General features: G+C 46.1%; 1 protein-coding gene, 1 non-coding gene and 1 pseudogene across 2 annotated transcripts in view; 2 read left to right on the forward strand and 1 right to left on the reverse strand.

Annotated features, from left to right (window-relative positions):
• Positions 1-14,645, forward strand: part of LOC121835624 — a 77,412-nt gene extending 62,767 nt beyond the window's left edge. The window contains exon 2 of the mRNA XM_042290056.1: positions 14,583-14,645. Within this exon, the coding sequence (XP_042145990.1) occupies positions 14,583-14,645 (63 nt within the window). The remainder of the gene's footprint in view (positions 1-14,582) is intronic.
• Positions 11,631-11,712, forward strand: Trnay-aua. The gene has a single exon. It is a non-coding gene; the product is annotated as a tRNA-Tyr (tRNA).
• Positions 14,646-16,926: 2,281 nt separating the features above from the next.
• Positions 16,927-18,412, reverse strand: LOC121835626 (annotated as a pseudogene).
• Between the last annotated feature and the right edge of the window lie 8,873 nt (positions 18,413-27,285).

Here is a 27,285-nt window from a genome sequence, read left to right on the forward strand (position 1 = left end):
TTCTTCAAGCCATTCCGACCGCCGGACTCACACTCAAGCCGTCAAAGTGCCGGTTCGCCTATGACGAACTGAAGTTCCTTGGCCACGTGGTTAGTAACGAAGGCGTCCGCCCAGACCCCGAGAAGACTCGCGCCGTCGCGGCATTTCCAGCGCCGACAGATAAGAAGGCCGTGCGAAGATTCCTTGGACTTTGTGCCTATTATCGACGCTTCGTTCGGGATTTCGCAAAGATTTCCGCACCACTTACGAATCTCACGAAGGACGCCGAGAAGTTCGAATGGGCCGAGGAGCAACAGCAGGCATTCGACGAACTGAAACGACGACTCCAGACTCCTCCTGTGCTTGGACATTTCGACCAGGATGCGGAAACAGAAATTCACACGGACGCAAGTAACGCGGGACTGGGCGCAGTACTAGTCCAAGTGCAAGAAGGCATCGAGCGAGTCATCGCCTACGCAAGTCGGACATTGTCCAAGGCGGAAAAAAATTACTCCACGACTGAGAAAGAATGCCTTGCGGTCGTCTGGGCAATAACGAAGTTTCGTCCGTACTTGTACGGGAGCCCGTTCCGTGTAGTCACGGACCACCACTCGCTCTGCTGGCTTGCGAACCTGAAGGACCCGTCAGGACGCCTCGCTCGATGGAGTCTTCGATTACAAGAGTTCAACATGACAGTGGTCTATAAGTCTGGCCGGAAGCACAGCGACGCCGACTGCCTGTCCAGAGCCCCCGTCGAAACCCCTTCCGGCTGCAGCGACGACAATGACGACGAGTGCTTCCTAGGAGCAGTGAACACCGACGATATGGCACGACGTCAACGGGACGATCCTGAGCTGCGCGCATTAATCGAGCACCTGGAAGGGGGCAGGAGTACCGTGCCACGTGTCTTCTCACGAGTACTGCCGACCTTCGCCATCCGACAAGGTGTACTCTACAAAGAGAACTTCGGCGACAACAACACACCGTGGTTGCTGGTAATCCCGAGTGACCTTCGAGAGGAGATCTTCCAAGCCTGCCACGACGACCCGACATCCGGACACCTTGGTTACAGCCGGACACTGGCCCATATTCGTGAAAAGTATTACTGGCCGAAGCTCCCCAAGACCGTCCACCTATACACACGATCATGCCACGAGTGCCAGCGACGCAAGAAACCGCCGATGAGGCCGGCCGGACTTCCGCAGCCCATTTCTCCTCCAACTACACCCTTCCAGCAGATCGGAATGGATCTACTTGGTCCTTTTCCGCCTTCGACGTCGGGGAACCGCTGGATCATCGTCGCCACAGATTATCTCATGCGGTACGCCGAAACGAAAGCTCTTCTTTCAGGGACTGCTGTGGAAGTCGCCAAGTTTTTCATCGAGTCCATCGTCCTCCGGCACGGCGCACCCGAAGTTCTAATTACAGATCGCGGATCTTCGTTCATGGCCCAGCTGACGCAAGAGATCCTTCGTCTCAGTGGCACCGGCCATCGTCGAACCACTGCATACCACCCGCAGACCAACGGGCTGACCGAGCGACTCAACAAGACAATCGCCGATATGATCTCTATGTACGTCGACGTAGAGCACAAGACATGGGACGAGGTGTTGCCCTACGTCACGTTTGCCTACAATACGGCGGTTCAAGAGACCACTGGATTCACCCCTTTCCAGCTGGTACATGGTCGGAAGGTAACGACCATGCTGGACGCAATGCTGCCCCATGAGCCATCTGACAATGAGAGCGACGACGCCCAGGCGGTTGCTCAACGTGCCGAAGAAGTCCGCCAGCTCGCCCGACTCATGATTCAAGACCAGCAACGCGTCGACGCGGGCCGCTACAACCTTCGTCGCAGGGACGTTCACTTCCAGCCCGGAGACAGGGTGTGGGTGTGGACGCCCATCCGTCGCCGCGGCCTCAGTGAGAAACTGCTGAAACGGTACTTTGGACCATACAAGGTACTTCGTCGCCTCGGCGAGCTGAACTACGAGGTGATGCCCGACGGAACAAGAACATCATCACGCCGCCCACCACGACCTGAAGTCGTCCACGTCGTGCGCCTGAAGCCGTACTACGCTCGATAGGACTGTGAATCTTATGTGTTTCAAGTGACTCTTTAGTTTACCGTTCTTTTTATGTGCTTTGTTTTGTTTTGAAATGCATCGGGGCGATGCACTTTTTAAGGGGGGAGTAATGCCGCGCGCCAAGTAGGCAGCGCGGCCGTAGCCTAACGGTTATCGCGCTTGCCTCCCACGCGAAGGGCCAGGGTTCGATTCCTGGCCGCGGCTATGCATTTTTGTTAACACTGTAATGTGATGTTCTGGTGAAATCGAGAACCGTCTAGCTGATTCGAGGTCAGAATTTTCTACGCGTCGAACCTTCTACGTCGAATGCTCCAGAAGCCAACGTGTGTACAAAAGCGGCTCCGCAGGCAAGCCGGAGTCAGTTTCGCTCCAGCGTTCGACTGTGCTGCTACGCCGACTTCGACGCCCGCGACGCTCTGTTATTACCTTTGTTCTCCCTTTAGTTTTTGGCACAAGTTCGCCACATTAAACGTTTATTTCTTCCCGTTTATTTCCTTTTATTTTGGTCACCACCCGTGACAATATGATCCACGATATCCGTAAATGATAATTCCACGCTTGTATTTTTAGCAGATGGCTATATTTTTTGTTCCAACCGACTGATTCTGGCGAGCGCTTCAAAAACAGCCATTGAGTCGGCACGCATATCTCGGGATATTTACCCGTGACGTCAAGCTCGCAACGTCACGGGCCCATACGACGCCAAGGGTATAGTAATTACGATCGCCGTCACTAGGTGGTGCCAGCTTTATCGTCAGCGCGTTACAATTCTGACAAGTCGGAACGCCCGAGGTACGGTGTACTAGACCTGAGACGTGCCCCAAGCGTCGCTCGCTCCCGCACGCCTCCATCGGACACGCCACACCGTGGCGTAGCTCCTGATGGGCCCGTGACGTGAGACATTCCAACAAAGCTCAGACCTCAACTACCAGGTGGTATTAGGACATTTTTTAGAGCGCAGCTCTTAGGGGCCCGTTTCCAGCCTGAGCGGCGTCGGCGTCGGCGTAACCAGGGGATGGGGAGGTCACGTGACCCCCCCCCCTTCCCCGAGATCACGTGACCTTCCCGGGGTCACGTGACTACCCGCAGGTGACGTGACCCCCTCAGTACCCTTCCCTACTCCTCCTCAAGAGCTGCGCTCCAATTCGGCGTTACAGGGATTTGTAAACGGCTTTCATTTTTTTATTTTGTTTTAAAATTGCTTTTCTTGCATTTATAGACGAAAGACTGCTGTTTGTGAGCTGCTGTCATGAAGCAGGCCATGTCTACACAAAGAAGTAGGCGCTAAAATGTGGCTTTCGTACCCCATTAAAGCAGAACGAAAAACTACTGCCCTCCCATTCTTAATATTTTTTTTAACAGTAGCTATAGGGAGACAGCAATAATAAAAATACCAGAACACAACACTTATCTTCTAATACACACATGTGGTCAATGAGAAATGATATTCGAAAAACTTCATATCCGAGGAAAGTTTGTCATATTTGAGATAGTCGCAATCAGAGGAAAATGTTGACTTAATGGCGGCTGTTGTGGTCACAGGCATTTATGATAAAAACGTTTTCTTAGAAGAAAAATCGAAAGAGATACAATTAATTTCACAGCACTGCGATTCACCGAGAGCACCCGTCTAGAACGAAGGAGATGCTAGCTCGTCCGCGTACGGGCAGCCGTCGATAAAGCTTCGTGTCGCATGCTGGTGCACGCTGGTTCTTCAGCATACGGTTTCGAGCGAAGAGGCCAATGAAGACAACGGCCGTCTTGTAAACACCAACTTCTTGGGAGGCCGGAGCTGGGTGGCCATCCTGCGCACTGACTATATTCCATTCATCCCTAAGCTGAAACTGCTGTGAAATCTACGTCCTCAATGGACCAGTTATATATATCCCTCTTTCGCCACGTGATCACGCTCCCGCTCATATCCATAGACCGAGGACTGGGTCAGGTGATGAAAGGGAGGCGGCTGATTAGTTCGGCGGGCAAGTAGTTCCCACTGCAGTCTTAGCTCAGAGCCGTGTTTAGAGAGTGTTTGGTCAGTGCCAGGCGCAGGCAGAGCCTGGGCGTGCACCAGAAGCAGAAAGTGGGCTTGACATTCTCTCTTGGATAACCAGAAGCCTAAAAGAATCCCTAGCGGTAGTAGCGAGAAACTGTTTTAATCATAGGTATATGTTGGTGTATGGTTTTAATAAGCACGTAAGTGTGAAGTGTAGTGACCCTTCATGGTTTAAAATAGGGTGCACAGGATGTTACAATCATGATCATGCAGAAAGATGGAAGAAACAAATGTGCCGCTCAAACACATTTTGGTGCGCCGGCCGACAGGCTCGGCCGACAGGCTCGGCCGACGCACCAAAATATAGCGGTAGCTGACGCGCTGAAATATAGTGGTAGCTGACGCACTAAAATGTAGTGATCCTTTGGTGGAGAGGCGACGATGATGGAGGTTCGACTATTCGACTGCTACTTGGCAGCAGGAGACATCCAGGAAGGGCCGGTAGAGCGGCAGCGCTATGGGGTGTCCTGATGGGTGACGAGGCAGAGGCGATTGACCTTTAGATTTAGGTTTAATAAATCATAGAGCAGAACATCAATCCAGAAGAACGCAAACGGTGAAGGAGGCGCAAGTTCGGGCTCGCGCTGGCGCTTGTAAACGCACAATAGCGCTCGTGACGACACAACAATCTAGTAAAGCCAATTACTACGCTGCCACTGAATCTCAACCTGCTACTGAATTGGAAAGTTCGCGCACTACGTACGTACAGCCAGAAGATCACAACCACGACGGGTGCAGCTCAGGAATTCAACCAGTCCGAGATTGATGAAAACAGTACGGGCGACACAGTCACATACCTCTGAGCATGTTTACCCTGCCGATCCTCGGTCCCAGTGTTCAATGGTTCAACACGATCAGATATGCAACTAATAATTTCTTTTATATATTCTTTCCAATAAAATAGGGCAGAAAGATATCCTCACCTCAGTTCGGCAAACACCCACGCCGTTTGTTGTTGTTATGATGCCACAGCTACACCCTACCACGGTCCACGGCTGTCGAGATGAGTGTTGCTGCTCGCGCTGACCAAATGTTTATTCCACCAATTTACGTGAATTGCACAACATATGGGATCTTGGCGGATCTTAAAAGATCACGAAAGCTAAAGAAGCATATCATTTATAGTCTTCCAGTAGTTATCCAAGTTACTAATATCATTTACGACTGCCTGCACGTGAATATCGGATTCGAAAGTGACCACACCCGTGTCGTCACCTGCAGAAAGGCGGTCATTTCACAGCGGTTTGGGGTCGTCACTTTGCCCAAACGCTAGTAACTCGCCTTTTGGGGTAGTCAAAGCTTCCAAAGCGCCATTTGACCACCCAGGGTAGTCATTTTTTCTTAGAGTGTACTTATGCATTCTAGCAGCGGCTGCAATAAGTTACTGTAAAAAGTCGGGGTGCAGCATTCTTGGGCTAGTTGTAGTAGAATACTTATTTACAAGGGCACGAAGGTGCCAACCTGCTTGTAGACTCTAGTTTGAAACATTCTGGGGGAAAAAAAAAAGTTGAGTCGCAACGTGCGGCCATTTCTGTACCCTGTCGGACGCAGCGAAAAAAAAAAAAAAAAAGAGCCGTAATCGCGAGTTAGGCGTTCTTTTCAGGATGCCATCAAGGATGATTCCCAGCTTTACCATTATATGACATCAAAATACGTTCGCCAAATATATTTTCATGTTTCTTTAGTATTGTATTGCCTTTTGTTTGGGGCTGGAATCTCAAAACGCAGTTTGAAAACGCCCATAAAAAAAATTACAGTGTGTGTTCACTTCTTGCCATTATCAAACTGCCGGCGATGTGATTACTGCGCGATTTGCGCCGAACTACGCCAAAGGGCTAACCCTGCTACATTCTGCTACATTAATTCTAAATTTTAAGAATTTTCGCCAACATTGTTCCAAAACTTGATTTCCCTCGATGAACACTAGGGCGGAAAATAAGAATCGATATGATTTAAACCATCATAGTGAAAAAAACCTCGAGACATGGAATGAATGGAGATGCATCGTGGGAATAAGCCTTTACTCTGACTACTGTATTTGTAACTTGCGGCACTCGCGGTCCATAAACGAGCTTGATCCAGCGCCCAATCGAAGGGGGGAGGGGGGGGGGGGGGAGAAAGAGAGAGAGGGGGGAAGGGGTCGGCACCAAGCGGCGCGTTTTTTTTGTTTGCTCTGTTTACTAGATACTTATGGAAATCAAATCAGTAGTACAAAAGGCACAGAGACGTAGCATTTCGGCGTGCCAAGGAAGCATTGATAATGCCACGAGACCGGCGGAACTTGCTTTCGACGAGTTGTGGTTTCTCCTGCTACACTGCGCTTTCGAAAAAAATTCCACGTCTTCTCAACAGCAGTTTTCAGCTCTTACACAGCGTCTTAAAGATATTCCTTCCGCGAATGACGACGAACAAATACAAAACGTGTCTTCAGCACGCTGCCGCCTGCCTCTGTAACGGTAGCGAAACCGCAAATCGTCTACGGTCAAGATGGCCGTCCGGTGGCTTCACTCGCGGGAGCGGGAAGCGCGATTCAGTAATTGCCATTGAGATCAGTTCCGCGAATCATACCTCTTCCGACAAATCTTGCTGCTACGATGCTTATTAGATACCTCCCCCGATCTTCCGCAACAGTAAGTGGTCCTCCAGTGGCGCTTGCTATGGGCGGCGACTCGGCGGACGCTGCCATCTTTAGCTCAGTTGAGCTTAATGGTCGTCGCTGTGTATCTCCGACCGATCGCGATTGAGTCAACTGTCGTTAGCTTAATGACAGTTAAGAGCTCTAGTGTAAGTAAGGTATAATTAGGGTTCCGTGATTCCGAAAAAAAAACAACACCCGCCGGTAGAATTCTAGGGTTAATTCGGGTTTATCCGGTAAACTCCCAATTTCAGTGTGCCGACCCCCCCCCCCCCCCCCCCCGACACTCACACACACAAAAGTATTTGACAATTAATGGTTTCAGCAGCGCGTAGAGTCACTAGTCCTCGGAGAATGCCACCACACTTCAGTTTCAAATTTCGGTCAGGACAACAGGTCATTGTACTTTCGGGTCACGACAAAAAACACTGTTTATGTTTCCAGTTTGGGTCATACTATTTGTGCTTTAGAGGAAGGAAAGGTTGTGTTTTTGTAACAGTGAAAGCTATGGAGCGTAGAGATTGCAGAAAGTGGGGAAAAGGGACAGTTGAGACTTCTCTATTACATCCTTTACCACTCTACCTCGCGTTGCCGCGCGGTAGGTTGATGGGATAGTATGGAATAAATACAAGCTTCCTAGCGACTACCTCCAGGAGTTTATTGATTTCAAGGTATCGACATTTATCGAAGTAACACTTGTGTGCACTTTTGTCGTAGGACAAATTGGTATGGCCAGTAGTAATGGCACCAATGCCAAGTACTACTAAAGAAAATATTGATACAATCGCGTTTTTTGCTTTTGTCCAGGATACGTTTTCAATTGGATATTATTTATTTATTTTTAGTAAGAAACACTGTGAAATTAAACTCCGAATTTCGGAGAATAGGGAATCAAACAGAAATAAACTCCGATAAAGTCGAAATTTTCGGCAAGAAATAAACTCCGAAAAACACCCTCCGAATTTGACGAAAAGTATACTCCGAAAACACAGAACCCCAGGTATAAGGTGCTTCCATTTCACATTTTTGCTACTATATTCGCTGTAACACCAAGAACAAGGAAAGTCACGTGACACCAGTTTTCCCGCTTAATTCAGCCGAGAAACAGAACTCATCTATAGAGCAACACGCGGCTCCGACGTCACGCCACGGCGCATGCGCAGAAGCTTCAGCTCACGCGAATCTGGTTTCTGCGCTGATCGCCCGGTACCCACACCTGGTGTGGGCAAACGCGGGCTTGTTTAAAAATAGCGTGTCGGTGTATAGGTCTCGTGATATCAATTTCCCCGCTAAGATTAGCGGGAAATGCGCGGACAGACAGGCGGAAAGACGAACGAACGAGAGTTTTGGATTTGGGGAGGGGGGGGGGGGGGAACTAGATTTTGATGGTGCGGAATGCACGTTGAAAAAGAACTGCGGAAGCTCGCCGTCAGCACGCGCTGAGCAGCCGCGCACACAGCTATGGCCGCCAGTGAGTACTCCCTATATTTCCTCGCAAATGAGTGCAGGATCGCAAGACACAACACACGAGTTATTAGAGCAGTATGGCTTGATTTGGGTCTAACAGGCTGACATCAAATGGCAGCTGGGTTTTCGCTTCATTGTCCTTGAGACAGGCTAGCTCTAGGCGCCTCTAGCATACATCCACATCTTAGATAATTACAGAGACACTCTATATCTTTTAGCGTCTTTTTTTTAGTTCTTTTACTCCGCGTTTCCATTAAATGAAAGGAAGACACCAATGTCACCACGCCAAGGAGAACCCGGAAGTGACGGACTGGTCAACCTCAAGGGACAGATTTCACTAACCTTTCCGCGCATGCGTGACGTCGCAATGACTGCAGCCCGCAGGAGGCAGGAAGCAGGAAGTGGAAGCTCACGCCGTTTCGTGCTCCGCTCGTTCATACCAATACGAGTAAAATTGTCTACTCGCTCTTCGAACGCGTTCGAACGCGTTCGAACTCCAGCGTCCGGCTCTCGGCATTTGCTTTCGAACAGGAAGTAGTGGTAAAGGCAGCTAGCTTCGCGTCTACCCACTAATCATTCGAACCAATTAGATCAGTGTTCTGACGTCCCCGCGCGCTCTCATCTCCTCCTCTCCCTCAATATCTATCTGTATACCACCTAAAAGACAAGGCCTGCTCATGACGTCATCGTTGGTGGCTCCCAGACCCGGCCCAAGCGGCAAGCACGCTGAAGCTCGGCGAGAGTAGGCGGCAAAGGGGCAGATGCGTGCGTCTTGGCGTATTGCCGTCTGCTAGCGTAGCGGTCGTTGTGAGACGCTGCAAGACGAGCTGGCAGTGACGATGACGTGAGCTAGGCGGCGCTGCGTGGGTCCACTAGAAATGACGTTTGGAGGAGGCATGCCCAGGGCTTGTCTTCTGAGTGGTATTACTCGCACTCGCCCCGGGGTTGTCGCGCGTGCAAAAATACTACTGTTCCAAAGATGTATGACGACCGCGGTGGCGTCACGGTACTCGCTCATGAAATCGATATACGAAAGGAAAGAAACAAAAAAAAAAGAAACTTACTGCCATGTATTAAAAATATATTGCTGGAGTTAAAATGCATGTTCATGTTTGCGGTTCTAATGGCAACTGCAGCACATGTTGTCTACTATGCATTTGTGAACTTTCACTAAAAAAACGTAACTTACAATTAAAAAATTGTTTGTGACACATTGACAATGCAATCGGATGCCTGATCACTACAAACTCATGCTTTGCTTTAGCTATGTTTTGAACGTACGCATTTGTAATAGGAACAAGTTTATGTGTTCACGTGTCCGTTCCCGTATATCTTTATTTTTCTACAGATATGGTCACACAATTGACTTTGTCATGCATTGCAATGAAACAGTTAGCGATGCATTTAAGCTGTCAATGCGAAAATTTAACTAGTTGTAGGTAAAACGTACTGATGAGCATATCTAAATATATGCAGACTGTGTTTTTTAGTGGGAGGCGGTTCAAATATCACCGGAAATGAAAACTTCGAAGCTTCCCTAACTTGCTCTGCGTAAACACAAGAGCAACGTGATTAAGCATTGAAAACAGGAATCGATTGAGCATGGAGTGTCGAATTTCCCGGCAGTATTAAGGAATACGGAAGCCAAAACACGCAATACACCTAAAAAAAAAAACGATGGGAACACGCATTTCGGTTGATTAACTCCTTGCAGCGGCCTGACACCCGGTGTGCACAAACCGAAGCGACAGAAGATGACATCGTGGCTTTCTAAGCGACACTAGATATTTTAGCGTCCACATATACTGTTGTGGTTTTTCTAGTCACTCAGTGTGACCGTTCCGCACTTACGGTATTTTTTCGATGCCCATAAAGCCTTTTTGTGAAACTTTGAAACGGGCTTGAACCGCGGAAAGCCTTGACCCATTACATCGCCATTACTTTTCCCGAGCTCCGAACTGTTTACTGATTTTCCCACCAGATCGGGAGACTCCGAGAGTTCACTTGTAGAAAACTGAGAAGTAGGTGGAATCAGCTACTCTCTGTAGCAATCTTGGCATGTTTAATACTTTTTCGAGTTCACATCCAGGGAAGGGTGCCAACGACGAGGTCACTAGTATTTGGTTATTACAGTCAGCGTCAGTGTATTTTTCTCTAGGAACCTGTCCGAAAACATTAAACATTTCTTTTCTCGTGTTTACAACCATATTTAGGGCAAATAGTCAGGGCTATTCAAACAAATGGTTTAACCACAGATGAAATCAATTAATGTTTTGTAAAAATATGAGAGCCTGAATTTATTAGTTGCAGATATTCAAAATTAAGTTACGCATGGATACGGAATGAAATGCCAACTTAAAAACAAAATGCATCAAACCACAAAAAAAAAAAAAAAAAACTACAGCGCATATTTGGAACAGTGTTCCTCTATTTGCAGGCGAGGTCTTAATTACCTTTATTTTGGGTGAGGTAATCTATTAGATCATTCGATCTTGATCGGATATTACTCAAATAACCTTAATCAAAATAGTAAACCTAACACACAGAGAAACAGTTTCTTTGTTTCTTACCTCGCAAGAGACGCCCATTGCAAGTATTAAAATATCTTGTCTGAGTTGTACTTTATATGTCGTTTTATTTCGTGTTTTGTTTTTAAACATTTATACACCAATTCTGGTATTGACTGCTCAAGGGGGTATTGTGTGTGTGTGTGTGTGTGTGTGCATGTGTGCGCATGTGTGTGTGTGTGTGTGTGTGTGTGTGTGTGTGTGTGTGTGTGTGTGTGTGTGTGTGTGTGTGTGTGTGTGTGTGTGTGTGTGTGTGTGTGTGTGTGTGTTCGTCGGGAGGGGGAGGGGTGTTGTCAAACATATGACGCGTCGATCTCCCTCCTTTGGAAAAAAATGACCGCATCTCCACTTGGTGAATGATGTTGATTGGGGCGAAGCTCTGGTGGTGCTGATGATACTGATTTTATTGTTCATAGGTAGTGCTAATGGTGCTGAATTTTTTTTATTGCTCATAGGTAGAGCTGAGTTGCGGGTTGCGTTTCGACTTCATTATTACTGCTTTATGGTCGGTGAAATGCAGAGCCAGTGGTTCTTCTAGCGGATGAGCTTGGATCCGCTAGAAGCCGTGGGAACGCATATCCACCACTTAAGTCAACGCTCCATGTCAGAAAGAGAATGTGCGGAATGGAACGTGGTTATATACGCATTTGAGCATTTGACCGCAGCGCATTCTCGTCTATAAACGTTGAGGCAATGCATGCAAAGTTTAACGTGATTATATACGCATTTGACCGCAGCGTCCTCTCCTGTATAGACGTTGAGCGGCTACATGCAGGGTTTCATCCATGACAGAAACCCCAGCTCTTGAGTTACTACCACATCCCAGATCCTCTACTCGTCCCGCAGTCGTGGCCGAGTGGTTAAGGCGATGAACTATAAATCCATTGGGGTCTCCCCGCACAGGTTCGAATCCTACCGACTGCGCAAACATATCATCTTGTTATGTGAGCACGGATGCCAGCCGGACGGTCGGACGGACGGACAAGGCTAGACCGTAAGGAGCTTCGCCCCCTAATACCTACGCAGTCAATACACACACACACACACATTTTCTCCCCCCTAAATTTTTAAACAAGCAAAATTCAAGAGGGATGTCAGGACATCAGGACCCCGTGTCTGAATCTAGCACTGCTGGTGACTGTGGAATGGGGCTTGCACACATGTTTCGACTTCGACTAGACGAGCACCCTGCGCATGCGCAGTGCCAACAGCTCCCGCGGCAAACCGATCCCGTTAATAAACACGCAGTGCGCTCACATGAAAGGGTTTATTTACGGACACAGAAATTTCATTGCAGACGGTTACTGTTTGCCTCTGTGTCTCGGTAATTTGCACGAAATGACCTTTCGTGCCCTTAAATCTAACGCTGTAATAAACTGCGGTCTTATACACAACAACCATATGGAACAGAATTTTAAACAAGGAGCCAACCACTTTACTTATATGGTTTGCCGAGTGTTGGCGCTAACGCGTTACAAGTAACGTCGTGAGGGGTAACGGTTTACTTTTTCCTGTAACGTAGTAACGTACTCGTTACTTTTTTTCAAAACAGTAACGGATGACGTACTTACGTTACCTATTTGAGGCAGCGGATATCTTTGTTACGTTACTCCTTACACTTTCTTCGCAAGACCCGAAGAAAAGTACACCGAATTTGTTTTCAGCCTTCTATACTTCGTTTCAGCTTCAGTCCAAACGCAGCCGACCCTACGAACTGATGCGACCAATCAGACAGCGACAAAGGGGCCCAATCACGGTATTCGCCATGTTCCTGTCCGTGTTCTAGCATCGCTGAACCAATTATGAACAAAAAAAGACCCAGTGACTTTGGCTTTTGACGCTGCTTGAGTGGTCCCATCCGCTCGTAGCGTCGGCTGCGTCCGCACTTAAGCTGAAACGATGTATATGCACCAAGTCATTAATTATTGCACTCATTCCAGACACCTTAAAAATGGCCTGTGTTTTCCCCAAGCAAAATGTTCCACTTTAGAAACATTCCAACGCCCACATCCTTTGTCCCCATGTCGAAAAACGCTGTCGCAGACAACAACAAACACAACAACAACAACAATAAAACGCTGTTACCGTCAATTTATACAATGAAAAGTAACGCAAAAGTAACGTGCGTTACTTTTTATCGGTAACGATAAAGCGTTCTTTTAGTTTGCACGTACCGTGTAAAGTATTGCCTTTCTTCTTTTACGTTAACGCCTGCAACACAAGGTTTGCGACATGAATACCCGTTGTTAAAAGAGAAACTAAGTCTGCTAATAGTTTCTACCGCTTCAGAAATTTCAGGAATGGGTGTTCCCTACAGCCGTAATTTACACGACTGTCAAAATGCGCGTGAAGAAAATGAAAAAAAAAAACTTTAGGTACATAGGCAGGTTTTGTAATCGCAAAATCGTTTACACTGCCCAAAAGGTGCATCCTTTTGTATATTTCTAAAAATTGTTAGCACAGTTACCTGAACATTTAATATTCTTGTCGTCTCAATATTACGCTAGACGGATAATATGTGAGATTGCTTCCGTATCGTACCAATTTATAATTTGTATTGTTGTCCCGAGACATTCGCGTCTTTAGAACTATATAAATATGTTTTTATGACAAGGAAGGACGCGCGATGAAGACAGGTCTACATTAACCTAGAGCAGAGGTCACACTGCTACTCATACATCGTGCAAAAAGGTAGTCTTCACGCCCTGTCTGAGGTATTCCTTGTATGGCGGTCATATAAACACTGTCATCACACATCTTCAAAGCATGCATATGTTCAAAGGGAATTTAACATGCTTCATAATGTGTACAACGTTACTGTAATATAGACAAATTACGTTTCCTTGTTGTGGGCCACATTATTTAATTTCAATAATAGGTAAAAAAAAGTTATTATCGTTAAAAAAAATCCAATGTCACCGATTTGGTCCAAATATTTAGAAAATCGAAATACGTGGGTGTGACATCATTGCTGTGTGTTCTTCCCGAGCGACAGTCTCGGTCCGTACAGAAACCTGCGATGCAAACTGAACTTCCTGGAACCCTACAAGTGGCGGCCGACATGTCGCGAAATCCAAGTTTTTTTGTTTTTTTTTTGAAGCCCCGAAGGAGCGAAGCTATGATGCTTCTATGTGATTTTTATAACAACAATAACAACAACACAGTGATGGGAGTGGCATTTGACCTTTCGCAGCAGGTTCTGTAGCGGACAAAATATTGGTCTGGAGCAGCCACTGACGCTTTTGGAGCAGATGCCAACATCTGTTAGCAACTTGGCGCACCACTTGAAAATGAAACCGTGACTGCATCGCTAAATGAGTTCATATCTGATAACGATTGGAGGTTCCTCTGCGATACTAGAGCATATTACTTAATACCTTTTGAAATATAGATAGATAGGGCACAAAAGCAAGGCAGGACCATCTTTTTAGAAATAAGCTTCTGGTGCAAGTAGGCTCCATTTCAGATGTGTACTAAAATAATTGGTTGAAAAATAAAAATATAACACACCACTACAGTTGTAATATAACCTCTGCCTCCTCCCACTCTTACACCCGGTAGTTTATTTAGCCTATAAACATTATTTCTGTAAAATGCATGCAAACACCTCCATAATTGCTAGGCGCCTGTAAAAACAATGTTTTTTTTGTTTTATGAATCTACAAAACTCAATTTTCTAAAATTATAAACTGCAAAAACAGCTTCCCACAAATACCTACACTCGCGCTTTAAAAGTGAGGCTGGTCTTTGGTGGCTTTGGAACCAGAGGGAAGCTTACAGTTATCGTGTTACAGGGAACAATCTTGGAAGTCAAAGTTGTGCTACAGTTCACACCGCACAAACAAACAATCCGTTGAAAAAATAGGACAAAACATCGACTTTGAAATACGCATGACCTTCACAGGACATAGATTTACTAAATACGGCAAGTTTAGGCAATTGACGAACTTGTTAGCAGCTACAAGAGCCAGCTCCGGGCTCTATGGCCTTGCCGAGCATGCGCCCTTGTGCAGCATAAGCGTCGTTCAGGGCAACAGGCTCGTGGTCGTAGATTCGGCTTCGCTCGCAGTTAATGCAAAAAGAACTATAGAAGGCGGTAAAATGTTCGTCCGCGAACTGCTTCAATTCGTTTTCCCCGCTTTGTGATCCCGCCATCTTCTCGAATAACCCCGAGAAAGTGCGGGCTCTCACAACTCTAGGTAGCCGCACAGATGTGCGTCGCTCTTGGTACTTTTCGGGAACTATGCTACCGTCGAGATTACGAAACGTGCTCTCTCTCGCTTCGAAGGGTGCGGCAGTCGTTCCGTGTTTTTTTACGCGAGGAAAGAAAAAGCGAACGCGCCCATTCACCTGCATATCCGAGTGCGCAATTCTCATCCATCTTCGATGTCGACTCTGTGTTTGCTTTCGCCTTTACGGTGGCGGCGGCGGCGGTGTTTTTGCTCCGAGCTTTAGTGTACCTTGGTTATCCTCGCCTTGCCTTAATAAAGGCGATACATTGTGTATGAAGCGGTATCTTCCTCTGAGAATCGCTGGGATATCGCATTTATGCGTTCGCCTCGGGAAATTTTACTTCTGGAACAGGCTGCCGTGAAGGGGGCGGTGCGCACATTCGCATCTAGATTGTTGCTGAATTCGGAAAGTCGGAATTTCGCGTGGGATGTGCATGGGTAACGAAAGACAACCTTACGTCTCCTTTAGATGACTCTTGGGGACGCGAGCCCGGCTTCATGCCGTTGTCCTCTGCAACCCCAAGATGGGTAAGAAACAGAAGTCGGGAATCACCGAACGACTCTTCTCCCCCGTGTACAGTTATCTCGCAACGAGTGCGCCCCGGTTTTCCAGAAGTTGCCGAGTCTAGAATAGGCTACGCAGGTGTTGTGAAGCAATAAAATGCTATCTAACAGAATCTCATAACCGCAGAATTTTGTCCGTCCGTCCGTCAGTCAGCACATTTCAGCGATAAATTTAGTGGAGAAAACGACGTCAAGCGACCTGACGATACGTCACCTGTACTGCGATGTAGTTTTCTGGCTAAATTTAGCGGGAAACTTGATGTCACGTAGTAAAACGTAACGTGAAATATTCGTAAATTCTCTTTTCCCGCTCAAGTCGGTCACAATACTGACGTCACGTGCATAATAAAACAATTTTGTTTGCCCGCTAAATGTAGAGGGGAAATGAATAAACTACAGATTCTTCGCCCCCGCCACCTTCTCTCCCCCTCCCTGAAGCGGCTGTTTGGTGTATTCTAGACAAATACAAATGACCTCTTCTTAAATAAAGATACCATCCCTTCCGTCATAGGACTCTGAACGTAAAAGTCGCTGGTTTATTATATTTTTTATTTTTTTTTTTTTTTTTGTTTCTTTTTTGTGCTCAAACCACAGGAGGCCCGACTAAGCGGATTATCCATCCCTGGCGAAAAATTATTATTATGTTTTTTTTTAAACATGGCGGTCCCGCCCAGGGAAACAGGGTGTTGGAACGAAATGTTTTCGTTCCGGTTTCATTTTCGTTCCATACAAAGAAGTTCCGTTCCGTTTCCGCTCCGGAACGCAAAAATAATGCTCCGTAACAGTTCGTAACGGTTTCTTTCTATGAAAAAAAAATAAATACATAAAAGGAATGTAACGTTTATTTTCACACAAGAATAGATAATTCAGGCGCTCTAGAGGAATTTACGGAAACGACATTGCTCCTGAGAGCATGTTCATTGCCTTGAGAATGAAATCATGCTCAAGGCACAGAGCATGATCTCACAAGCAGCACGTCATCAAGTGTGCTCGGTGAAAGGCGAGACCTCTGGTCCGATAAAATAAATTTCAGCGCCGAGAATGCCCGCTCCACGCTGACCTGTGTGGCTGGCACACCTAGGGTAACTTTCGCTAAAGAATACAGTTCCGGTTGGCGTTCCTTCCGCTCTTCCTAAAATGCCAGTACATTTGTGGTTCTTGGAAGGCGTGGTTCTTTGTCCAGCATTTCCAACAAACATGCGATGTCCACTGGGGCTAGCCCACATGCTTCAGGTTGAGCGCCAGCCTCAGCTTCCTTTTCTATTAGCAACGCTTCGAGGGCATCTTGTGGCTCCGCTGGAGCTGCTGCCACGCTTGCTTGGATGCATTTGCTGTCCTGCTTCGGTTGAAGGCCTGTAATTCGTTTCCAGGTCTTGCTCAGGTACAGCCTTGCTTGGCATTTTTGCTCGGTGGTAAGAAGAAGGCGGTAGCGAGGGTCCATGTACAGTGTAGCGCAAAAAATATTCGTGTCGCAGAGATCTCGCTCCCTCTTCTTCATGGACTTAACCAGGGCCTTTGCCAGTGGCGACGGTATCTTGGAGGTGTTTAAGACACAGGTCAACCATGCATCATAAAAGTCTCCAATTGTCAGCTGCTCTTTCTGAAGCGTCTTCGTGGCCACTTGTGCCGGCTCGAGGGACACCGTGAGCATTTCAACTTCTGCCCACATGCGTTCGATCCAGCGGGAGCGTTCTTCCTCCGTTAGAAAGTCCTCGACGAAGCTCTTCAATTCAGTCAACCTGACCAACATATTCAACGTCAACATCCATCATGTTGGGCAATCGATGATAGGCTTCCTTATCAAGCCCATAGCACTCTGTACGCGGAGTTTTTTCACGAGCGCGCGACAGTCTGCGATGATGGTGCAGGAACCAGACTTTTTGAGGGCATCAGTAACGGCCAGCTGAAGTGTGTGCGCAGCACACCTGACGCCTAACGTCAAGTCTGCGTCGTCAAGACCTGGAAGGTGAGTAACCTCTGGGTCGTCCAGCAGAGAGATTAAGCCGTAGGTTCGAAATGCGCGCTCGCCGCTATCGGCCTCTTCGTCTGAACTGTAGTCATCACTTTCATCATCAGCTTCACCTAGCTCCGTTGTCGGTTGTTACACTGTAGACCTGACTGATGCTGGGGTCGTAGCGAGACAGTGTGCTTTTAACCTGAAACCTGAGGTGTTCCCCAGTGTGTCTGTCAAAAAGCTCCTTCATGGCCAATGGCTGAAGAACTAGCCTTCCATTTTCCGCGTACTGTACATTGATTCCGAGCAAAGCCCGGTCAAGTCGGGACGCGCAGTCAATTTTGAGAGAAAACATCCTTCCTCTAAGCGACGAAGAAATCTCCTCTCGCTTGCTCTTGGCTTCTTCCTGGACTCTGTCCTTAACAGTCGCCGCTGTTATAGCCCGTCTGGCGCCGAGTGCTTTGAGGACCGGATCAATAATCTGTCGAAAGCCGGAGTCATCGACGAGTCGGAACGGCCGTCCGTTTCTCGTCACGAGCACGACGCAACTTTTTATTATGCTGTCCTCCGTTATTTCAAGCGAAACGCACTTCGATGAAGTCGGCTGAAGCATGCTTGTTATGTACACTTGCTTGAGTTTTGCGGCAGGAGAGTCTTCATCCGGGCCCAGTGCAACACGCTTCGTGGACACGGCTTTCTCAGCAAGTAACTTGTCGTATACCTCTTTGTGGCGCCGCTGCAAATGGCGCTCCAAGTTTCCGCCGTGGTCTCCAGAAACAACGTGCTGGCAGTCTTCAATCTGACACGTCGATTTGTTTGAGACGCTGTCATAGCTGAAAAATTTTCGTGCGCGATTAGTTCTCTCCCGACCCATAGGGATGAAGGAGTACACTTTTGCAACAGAGTCTCAAACTGCCGTATCCGTAGAAAAACAAAAGATGGACTTCTACAGCGCCGGGTCGCAAACTTCCCGCGCTTGCCGTGATCTGTTGTCTGTCTGTGTCGTCCGAAGAAAGCGTGGGGGAAGAGGGTGCAAGAGCCAAGGAGAGCATTGCGAGCGTGTGGAGGCGTCGCGCCACCGCGGTCTCATTGGTGGGAAGCAATGGCGCCTTGCGTCATGTTTTTTGTTTCTCTTCGTATTTTTTGCCTTTGTTTTTGCTATGCTTCTTCGCCCGGAGTCTAGACGCGGGGACGATGGCTTGCTTGTCTTCTCTTTAATTATGGCACAAACCAACGGCAGTTTCTTCGCTGCGTGAAAAAATTTATTGAAATACCTGATATTTTCCCTTGAACCGAAAACCGACAAGAAAACTTTTCGGTTTCACTCCAGAACAAAATAATAAATAACGTTTCGATTACGTTTGCGTTTGGCCCAAAAATATCGTTTTTTTCGTTTATCGTTTTTGGTTTTCGTTTTGTTCCGATACCCTGCAAGGAAATATGTCACACGTAAAAAAAAAAAGAAAAAAAAAACCGTGTACACAAAAACTGATTTTTCTTTTTTCATGAACGTGAAGTGCTTATTCTAAGCTGTGGCTAGCCAAAGTTTAAGATAGAATCGCATAATGGTCCCCTTAGAGGAATACTGAACAGCCTAAACTTCCTTCGACCTCCCCCCTAAAAAACACAACTTTAAATGGGTGGATGACACGCGTTTTTTTTTTTATTATTGGATTGCTTTGGCAACAACGCGCGCACTCCAACGATCCGTCAGTCTTAAAAAGGGCCTCTGAAACACTTTTCAGATGGCTCCATTAAAAAAACGTCGCATAACTTTAATCGATTTAAACACAACCTCCAACTCACGCGTGGGTGTTAATTCGCTGTAAACACTTTCCACTTGAGCGACAAGGTGAACAAAATATATACACGCTTCCATTATCAGGATCCGCTTTTCTCACTGCTATTCGCGATTTCCACATGCCAAACAGACCTAGAAGAAGGAACGAGTCATACGGCACGCAGTTTTCATTTTGAACATCAAGAAAACGTATTCTACTGGGTGTGATATAAAGTCTTTGTTCAATGTTCGCTGAAGCACGTCCTAGAAGAACTGGGCAGGCTGGATGAGACGCGCGTGGCATTTCGCAAGGTAAACTTCAAATAACAAATACGTCTGAGGTACTTACGCTGTGAGACGCATTTTGAGTTGGAAGCGACCCGAATATTGCCCAAAATAAAACCACTAAAATCAGTGTCAGGGCGTAAATTGTGCGCTCAAAGGTTATTTTAATTTTTTACAGTGGAGCTGTGAAGAGCTAAGTTCCCCAGGGTCGTGTCCGTGAATGTCGACACAAATCTACCTGGACAGCTACCGCCATCTATAAGCGACGGTGGCAAGCACACAACCAGTATGGTTTCCGCCGTCGCTTGCGGATGGCGGCAACCTTTGCAGCTATAATAAAAGAATGGATAGTTGGGCGCGTTGGTGGGAATTCATTGTAGGAAACAGCGCGAAAAACAGACGACGACGAAGAAGCACTCACTGTATCGAGTACAGCTCCGCTGGCCTTCCTTCTTCACGAGAGTGGAAAGGCTGAACGATCTTTTTTCCGGAGATGTTTATTTATGACATACGTGTCTCATCGAGGTACAGAAAAATGATATTTTATATTGTTGTGAGTTTTTTTTTTTTTTTTTTTGTTTCATGCAAGGTTCCTTAACTTCTTCTCCGAGAACGCGGAAGGTTCAGGAGGCTATGGGCACTACTGGTACCCTGGTAAAAACCTAGTGTAGTCGATTTCTGCACTTCCTTGTTTATATTAAGAGTGCACAGTGCACTCCCATCGGATCCTTTTTATATAATAATGACTACTTTGGTTGTCTATAGAAGTGTCTCTTACAGCGATAGCTCTTAAGGGCGCTCTCGTCCCCACTCGTAAGAATGATGAGTGGCGTCCGTCGCGGTCTCACGTGTACTGAGTCGCACGTTACGACATGACGCTATGTGACGTCACGGCGTGATGTCATGTGCCACTATGTCTGTTAGAGGATAAATGAGTTTCACTCTCCGAGAAGACACTGGCGATGGTACCTTCATGTAATGTGCAAGATACATTGGATACATTAAGGTCAAATAAGGAGTCGCAACTATCGCTGTTACTCTACCGTAGATTCACACATGAATGCTATTATTTTTTTTACCGATTAGACGCTGTTTATTTTATGCAGGGTAAATTTCAATTGGTGGCGAGAAATGATTTCTGTCAATATCATGAAAAATGCTTTTATTGTAAAAAAAAAAAGTTCTGTAATAAACCTAGATACGTCTTAAAAACTTGACAAGAGCTCAACTTTGTGTAAGCAAAGTCAAGCAGCATTTTGGTCGCCTTTTGCCTGTGTACTCCCGGCATCTTGGGTAAATCGGTGTCAAATAATGTTTTATTTGATTTTATGGCATTTCATTATCTGAGCAGTGAGACCAGTTTGCGCGTTGCGGAGGACAAATAATTCGGGTAGCCTTCCCATAAATTTATCAAGCATATTCCTCGATTTCGCTAAAGCATTTGGTAAGGTATCACATAGTCTGCTACTTCATAAACTAAGCAAACTCAGTATTGATTCCGGTACATTATCTTGGATTCACGCCTTCCTAACTAATCGGTCTCAGTTTGTATTTGCGAATGACACGTCTTCTCCTTCAGCTTCTGTGACGTCCGGGGTGCCGCAGGGGTCTGTACTAGGTCCTCTTCTTTTCCTTATATATGTCAATGACTTACCCTCCTGTGTTTCATCTTCAATTAGCTTGTTTGCTGCCGACTGTGTTATATATCGTGAAGTGACTAACAAATCCGATGTTTCTTCTCTTCAGTGTGACCTTGACCGTGTATCTGAATGGTGTGACTTATGGCGTATGCAACTTAACACTAACTAATGTAAGGTAATGAGGGTTTCTCGGCTTCACAGTGATGTTTCTTGTTATTACCTGAACCACACTCCTTTACAACAAGTAACAACCCACAAATATTTGGGAGTTCATATTTCATTCAATCTGTCCTGGGAAACTCATATTCAATACGTAACAAGTAACGGCAATCGTATGCTGGGTTTCATAAAACGAAATTTTTCAGCAGCCCCCTTATCACTTAAGCTACGTCTTTACAAAACGCTTGTTCGCACCAAACTAGAATATGCCTCTTCAATTTGGGACCCCGGTACTGACGTATTAACATCTGCAGTTGAAGCAATTCAAAATAGATCCGCCCGATTCATACTTACTAATTATCACAGCACTGCCAGCGTAACATCCATGAAATCAAGTTTGAACCTGCCTAATCTTGCATCGCGTAGAGAAGTTTTCCGTTTGTGCCTGTTTCACAAAATCTACTACCACAATCATACTTTGCGTGACAAGTTATTAGCATCTCCTTTTTACATATCACAGCGTCTTGATCACCGACACAAGATGGGCGTACCTTCATATAACACTACTACTTTTCACAATTCATTCATACCCCGAACTACAGTGTTGTGGAACCACCTTCCAGCGTCTGTGGTATCAATATCTGACAGCGTTGCTTTCAAAAATTGCCTTAACAATGTTCACATTTCAGCGTTTCACTAATATGCACATATTGTTTTGCATTCATAGGTTGTTTGTTATTGTATGTTGTTGAATTCTGTTGATGTAACCCGCTCCCCTCTGTAATGCCTTTTGGCCCTGAGGGAAATTTTAAATAAATAAATAAGTAGACAATGCTCGAGATATACGAGGCCTACAAACTTCAGAAAACTTTCGCGCATTTATACTTAGTGCAAATGCTTAGCATATTACTGTTTCGTAACGCGCTGCGCAAATCCCCCATGTAGTTCTTATGCCTCCATTTGTTGGTAATCCACACGCGCACACGTCGCTCTATAAACCAGCACCGGACTTGTTCAGAATAACTCGCCAAACTCCTATTTGTCTGGCGCAGGACGGTTTCGCCTCGGTAGACCTCTGTTTTCCGTCAGTCCGGTCGACCCAAGAAAGTTAGTTTAGGTAGGGTGCCTGGAAGGCTTCTCCGACGGGTGTGTTTACCGAGTCTCCACTTGGGGCCCATTCTTCCTGGGACGGCGCAACGGTTTAATGAGGCTGCCTACCACCTCGCGACTCTAGCGGTATACGTAGTATAGCAGCGAGGTGGAGATGGCAGAGGCCTTTTCCACTCTAGCTTGCTCTGTAGGCGTAGCAATAATAATAATAATAATAATAATATAGCAATAATAATAATATTAATAATAATTATTATTACTATTAATATTATTAGTAACTCTGGAGAGTTGCGGCACCGCGGAAAGGCGGGTAAGGACTGATTCACATGGTGCGGCTTTGCTTGCGATTTTGCAATAACGACGTCACTCGTGCGAAAAAAAAAAAAAGAAACAAAGCTTGGGGAAGTTGTAGTGGTCGATGTCGCAGCTGCGAATTCGCAAGCGAAATCGCTTCATATGAATAAAACTAAAAAACACTGAAAGGAGAAAAAAAAACATTTTTTTTTCTCCTTTGAGAAAAATGTTTATACCCGGAAGTCGCATAGACACTAGTGCCAGTTGAACCTTTTTTCTATGCAATACGTAATTTTTATTATTTTTCTACTGAATTTTTTTCCATGCAATATATTCGCCATTAAACGCAATTTAGGCGGAGGTAACGGCCTGCATGCTCTACATCAGTGTCCCCACCCATTACTACTGAATTGGCTTGGCTGCTCGGCCAAACATATCTGCAAGCCTAGTGTTAAGATAAGGTAATATGGCAGGCGAGCTGATTAAACTTAAACATTTCTAAAACCAAAGATGGAAGCTACAAACAGGGGACAAACGCAAGACGTCTTGTATTTGTCCCCTCTTTGTAGCCTCCGTCTTGGGTTTTATAAATGTTTAAGCCTTGTGTCTCCCTTTCGCGACGTCCGGTGCTTCTAGCCTGGCGCGTCTGCCACCACCTGATAGTCGTGCGAGCAGACCCGCGGCATTTTCCGGCATCGTGTGCTATTTTACCACCGTCTATCGTCGTCTGCGATGCCCGTGAGACGCGAACATGAAAGCAACGCCTCGGCGTCCCTTTTTCGCCTTCGTCCGTCTGCTATTCCGTCCTCATCTAAAAACTTCTGCGACGCTCGCAAGACACGACCATGAAAAAGGCCTTTAGCGTTCCATCATGCACGAGCCACGATCCAATTCTAGCGTCTGTCTTCGTCCGTCGATGTGTGGTAAACAAAAAAAAAAAAACGACCAAGAGGACTAAAAATTAATGCGGAGCTCAAGTTCGTCTGCTTCTTTTGCAGGAGCTGTGGTGACATCAGAACGCCAAGCTCTGATTGGTTCTGAATGAAATATAGTCGGTAGACCTCAAAGCAGGTTGCTTTGAGGTCTACCCACCATCCTTTAATTAGAGCCAATCAGCACTCGGCGTATTTCTGACGTCACCGCAACTCCTGCGCAAGAAGCAAACGACTTGCTCTACGCACAAACAGAGTAAATATGCAATCATTCCACCTTCTCTGTTCTTTTACTAATTTTTTTTTTTTGCATAGCATTTGTGAGCAAGTGGGTGAGCCATAGAGTTATCATAACCTAGAAAAAAGGTACAACTGGCACTAGTTTCTATGCGACTTCCGGGTACAAATTGAAGCAGTCAGCAACCAGCCTACTTTTGTGGTGCACCTGTACATTCCTATGGGAAAACGCGTGTGCATTTTGTCCCTTCGCCGAAAACTAACATGGATAACTTTTGCTATTTCGGTCGTACCGAACAGCATGTACCTTTAATAACATTGTGGATGTGTAATTGCTTTGATTACAGCATTTTTCTTCACCAGTGAACGACGTTAAACTTAGCTATATTTCAAGCTCAGACTTGTGTTCCATAGAAGCTTGTGTAAACACGAGAAACGAATCTAAGCAAAATAACAATCGAAAGGAATGTATTGGGTTTGTTCAAGTTTTTCCAGCTGTCCGGTGACACTTATATATTGTAGATATTCCACTCCTTTCAAATATATAATATTGACACCGTCGTGCATCTTTACGATCGTTTAAAAACATTCAAAACGTAAAGAATAAAGTACGTGGACTATGAAAGGTGTCTCGTTTTGTTATTTTCTATGTCGGGAAGCCTTCATCGGGCACTTGTTTTATGGCTTCTCCCAATTTTCAAATACTTCGAGTGCGCACGGGTGATGTATTGAACGAAGAACAAGCATCTCGGCACATGTTCACAAGCAGAGACAATAAAGCAATATACTTACTTATTGCAAATCGGACTCTATCAAATTGATCTTCACTTTATTTTGATCGTCCACATACATGCACATTTGAGTTACTGGTCCAGTGTTACTGCTATGTACCTGTCGCCTTTGGGCTTTCCACGTGTTCCTCGTTCGCTGGATACGTCAAATAAATCCCCTATGCAGAAAAGCGCCGACGGCGTGTTCGCGCTCATGGTTCCCGACATTCCACATAAATGCATGTATGAAGCTGTTTTAGCGCTGTGTTTAATTGCATTCATTTGACAGAAAAACACTGTATGACCAATGTTTTAATTTACGTGATGAAGAAATGTTCCAATTTATTTACTACGTTGTATATACAGGGTGACACAAAACAAAATTTACGAAGTTTTTTTTGTTTACCGCAAAAGAAACTAGGCATCACCGAACGCTCATTTTCCACCCGAAGGATAGCGCTAGAGGTCAGAACCAGATCCCGAAGTTGCAGCCAGATGCGGTACCTTATTCAAACGTTATAAGTGGTTTTCTGAAAATTTCAATAGGATCGAAAATGGCAGCCGACGGAGTTTTCGAATACATGGGGCTCTATGGGCACCAGAAACCGAAAACGGGCAAATATGAGGTCCATTTTCCCTTTGAAATTTTAAGAAAATCGCTTATAACTTTTGAATAAAGCATCAGCTCGGGCTGAAACTTCGGCATTATGTTGTGACCTCGAGCGCTACCTTTGGGCGGAGAATGTGCGTTCGGCGATGCCTAGTTTATCTTTGGGGTAAAAAAAAATAAAATAAAAAAACCTGTAAATTATTTATTATGACACCCTGTATTTGTAATATTTTTTCTTATAATCAAGTGCAGAGAAGAAACGCAGAGGCTTTTCCCCGTATAAATGCATCACCGGAAGTCAATTTTCGACTGGTTGCTGTCTGCTCCAATTTGCAACAGCACACTAGTTCCAACTGAACCTCTAGCGTACATTAGAATAGCTTTATGGGGTGAGCGTCATGACGCACAATTAAAACGCGACCTAAAAATATTAGTTTAGTAGGGTACGTTGTTGGGCTAGTTGGTTCATCTTAGTAAAACATAAAATAGCGCAACAAAAAGACAAGGACAAGAAGTATACAGGACAGGCGCAGGATAGCGCCTGTCCTGTATACTTCTTGTCCTTGTCTTTTTGTTGCGCTATTTTGTATGTCTTACTAAAAATATTAGCTTTGGCTGGCCAGGTGCACTGCAAAACGTGAGAGGTATTTACATTTCAAACCGAAATGACGCGAACGACAAACGTGATGCGAGCCGAATGCCCAAATGCCTCCAGCCCAATAGGCCTCTTTCTCCCGGCCAGGGGGCGCTGTGGTGTCCACGAGACCGGAGCCGTTTATTGAGAGAGTTTGACCATGCATTGGTTTGAATAGGCGAGCATCTCGGGGCCAACCACATGCCGCGAAACAGCCCCTAGCGGTGGTCGTGTGCTTTAAGTATGTGACACGACTAATTTCAGCCGTTTTAGCGTCGCTGGAGTAAAAAGGTTTAGCTCTCGGGTGACTGAAAACTTTGTGCATGGGAGGTTTTAGTAACGCCAATATTGAAGTGTAGAATAAACGAACGTGCGCTCCAAACCAGGGTCGACTTGCTAGAAACAACGTCTCAGTCGAGACGGGGAAAGAAAGCACTGCCAAAGCCGGCGCACGAGCCGAGCGGGACTCCGCGTCTCAAGACGCTCGCGCGCCCCACCACTGTTTTTTTTTTTCTCAGTCAGTCTCAGCTTAGACGCTGTTCTAGCAAGCCGGCCCAGAGCGAACAAACTTCAGCAGTGAAGACAAAGGCATGGGCACGAGCGCGTGGCTTTGAAAAGTGCCTCATATGCACGAGTTCTCGTACAAACAAAAGTGTTTTGCTGAGCTAGGCTCACGTGCCTATGCCTTTGTCTTTACTGCAGACATTTGTGAGATGGAGAAGAGAGGCTGAGATTGAACGCTTCTATTTCACGCTTTAAATGTCGTTTGCAATGTTGTGACGTCGCAGTCTCCTGATTGGTCGACGCTGTGTCAAATTTAGTTTACGCTCTAAGCGCAGGGGGAATATTCGGCGCTGGCGGCGGCCTTTGCTCCGCCTATTAGCCAAACTCTCCAAATACACGGCTCTGCACGAGACTAAAGCCCCCTTATTCTGAGAAAAGTGGCGCCATTCATTGTTGTAGAAATGCTCGAGGCGCACGCCGCGCGCCACTTCTCGGAAATTCATGGCGTCTGAAATCCAGCTCAGTGCTGCGCTGTGCCGCCTTGATCCTCCCGAGGTCTGCACGTTGCACGTGCCTTTTGCATCAACACACCTTACTTTTGAAACATGAAGGGGCTTTACACGAGACCACGGTGTAAGATACACTCTTGTGTGCACAAGACTAAAGCTCCTTCATGTTTCAAAAGTAGCGCAAGGCTCGTCGATGCAGGAGGCACGTGCAACGTGCAAACCTCAGGAAGATCATGGCGGCACAGCGCAGCACTGAGCTAGATTTTAGACGCCATGTTCTTCC

Source organism: Ixodes scapularis, unplaced genomic scaffold (assembly GCF_016920785.2).
Source record: "Ixodes scapularis isolate PalLabHiFi unplaced genomic scaffold, ASM1692078v2 PGA_scaffold15__6_contigs__length_5221840, whole genome shotgun sequence".
In the NCBI taxonomy this organism is placed as follows: Eukaryota; Metazoa; Arthropoda; class Arachnida; order Ixodida; family Ixodidae; genus Ixodes; species Ixodes scapularis.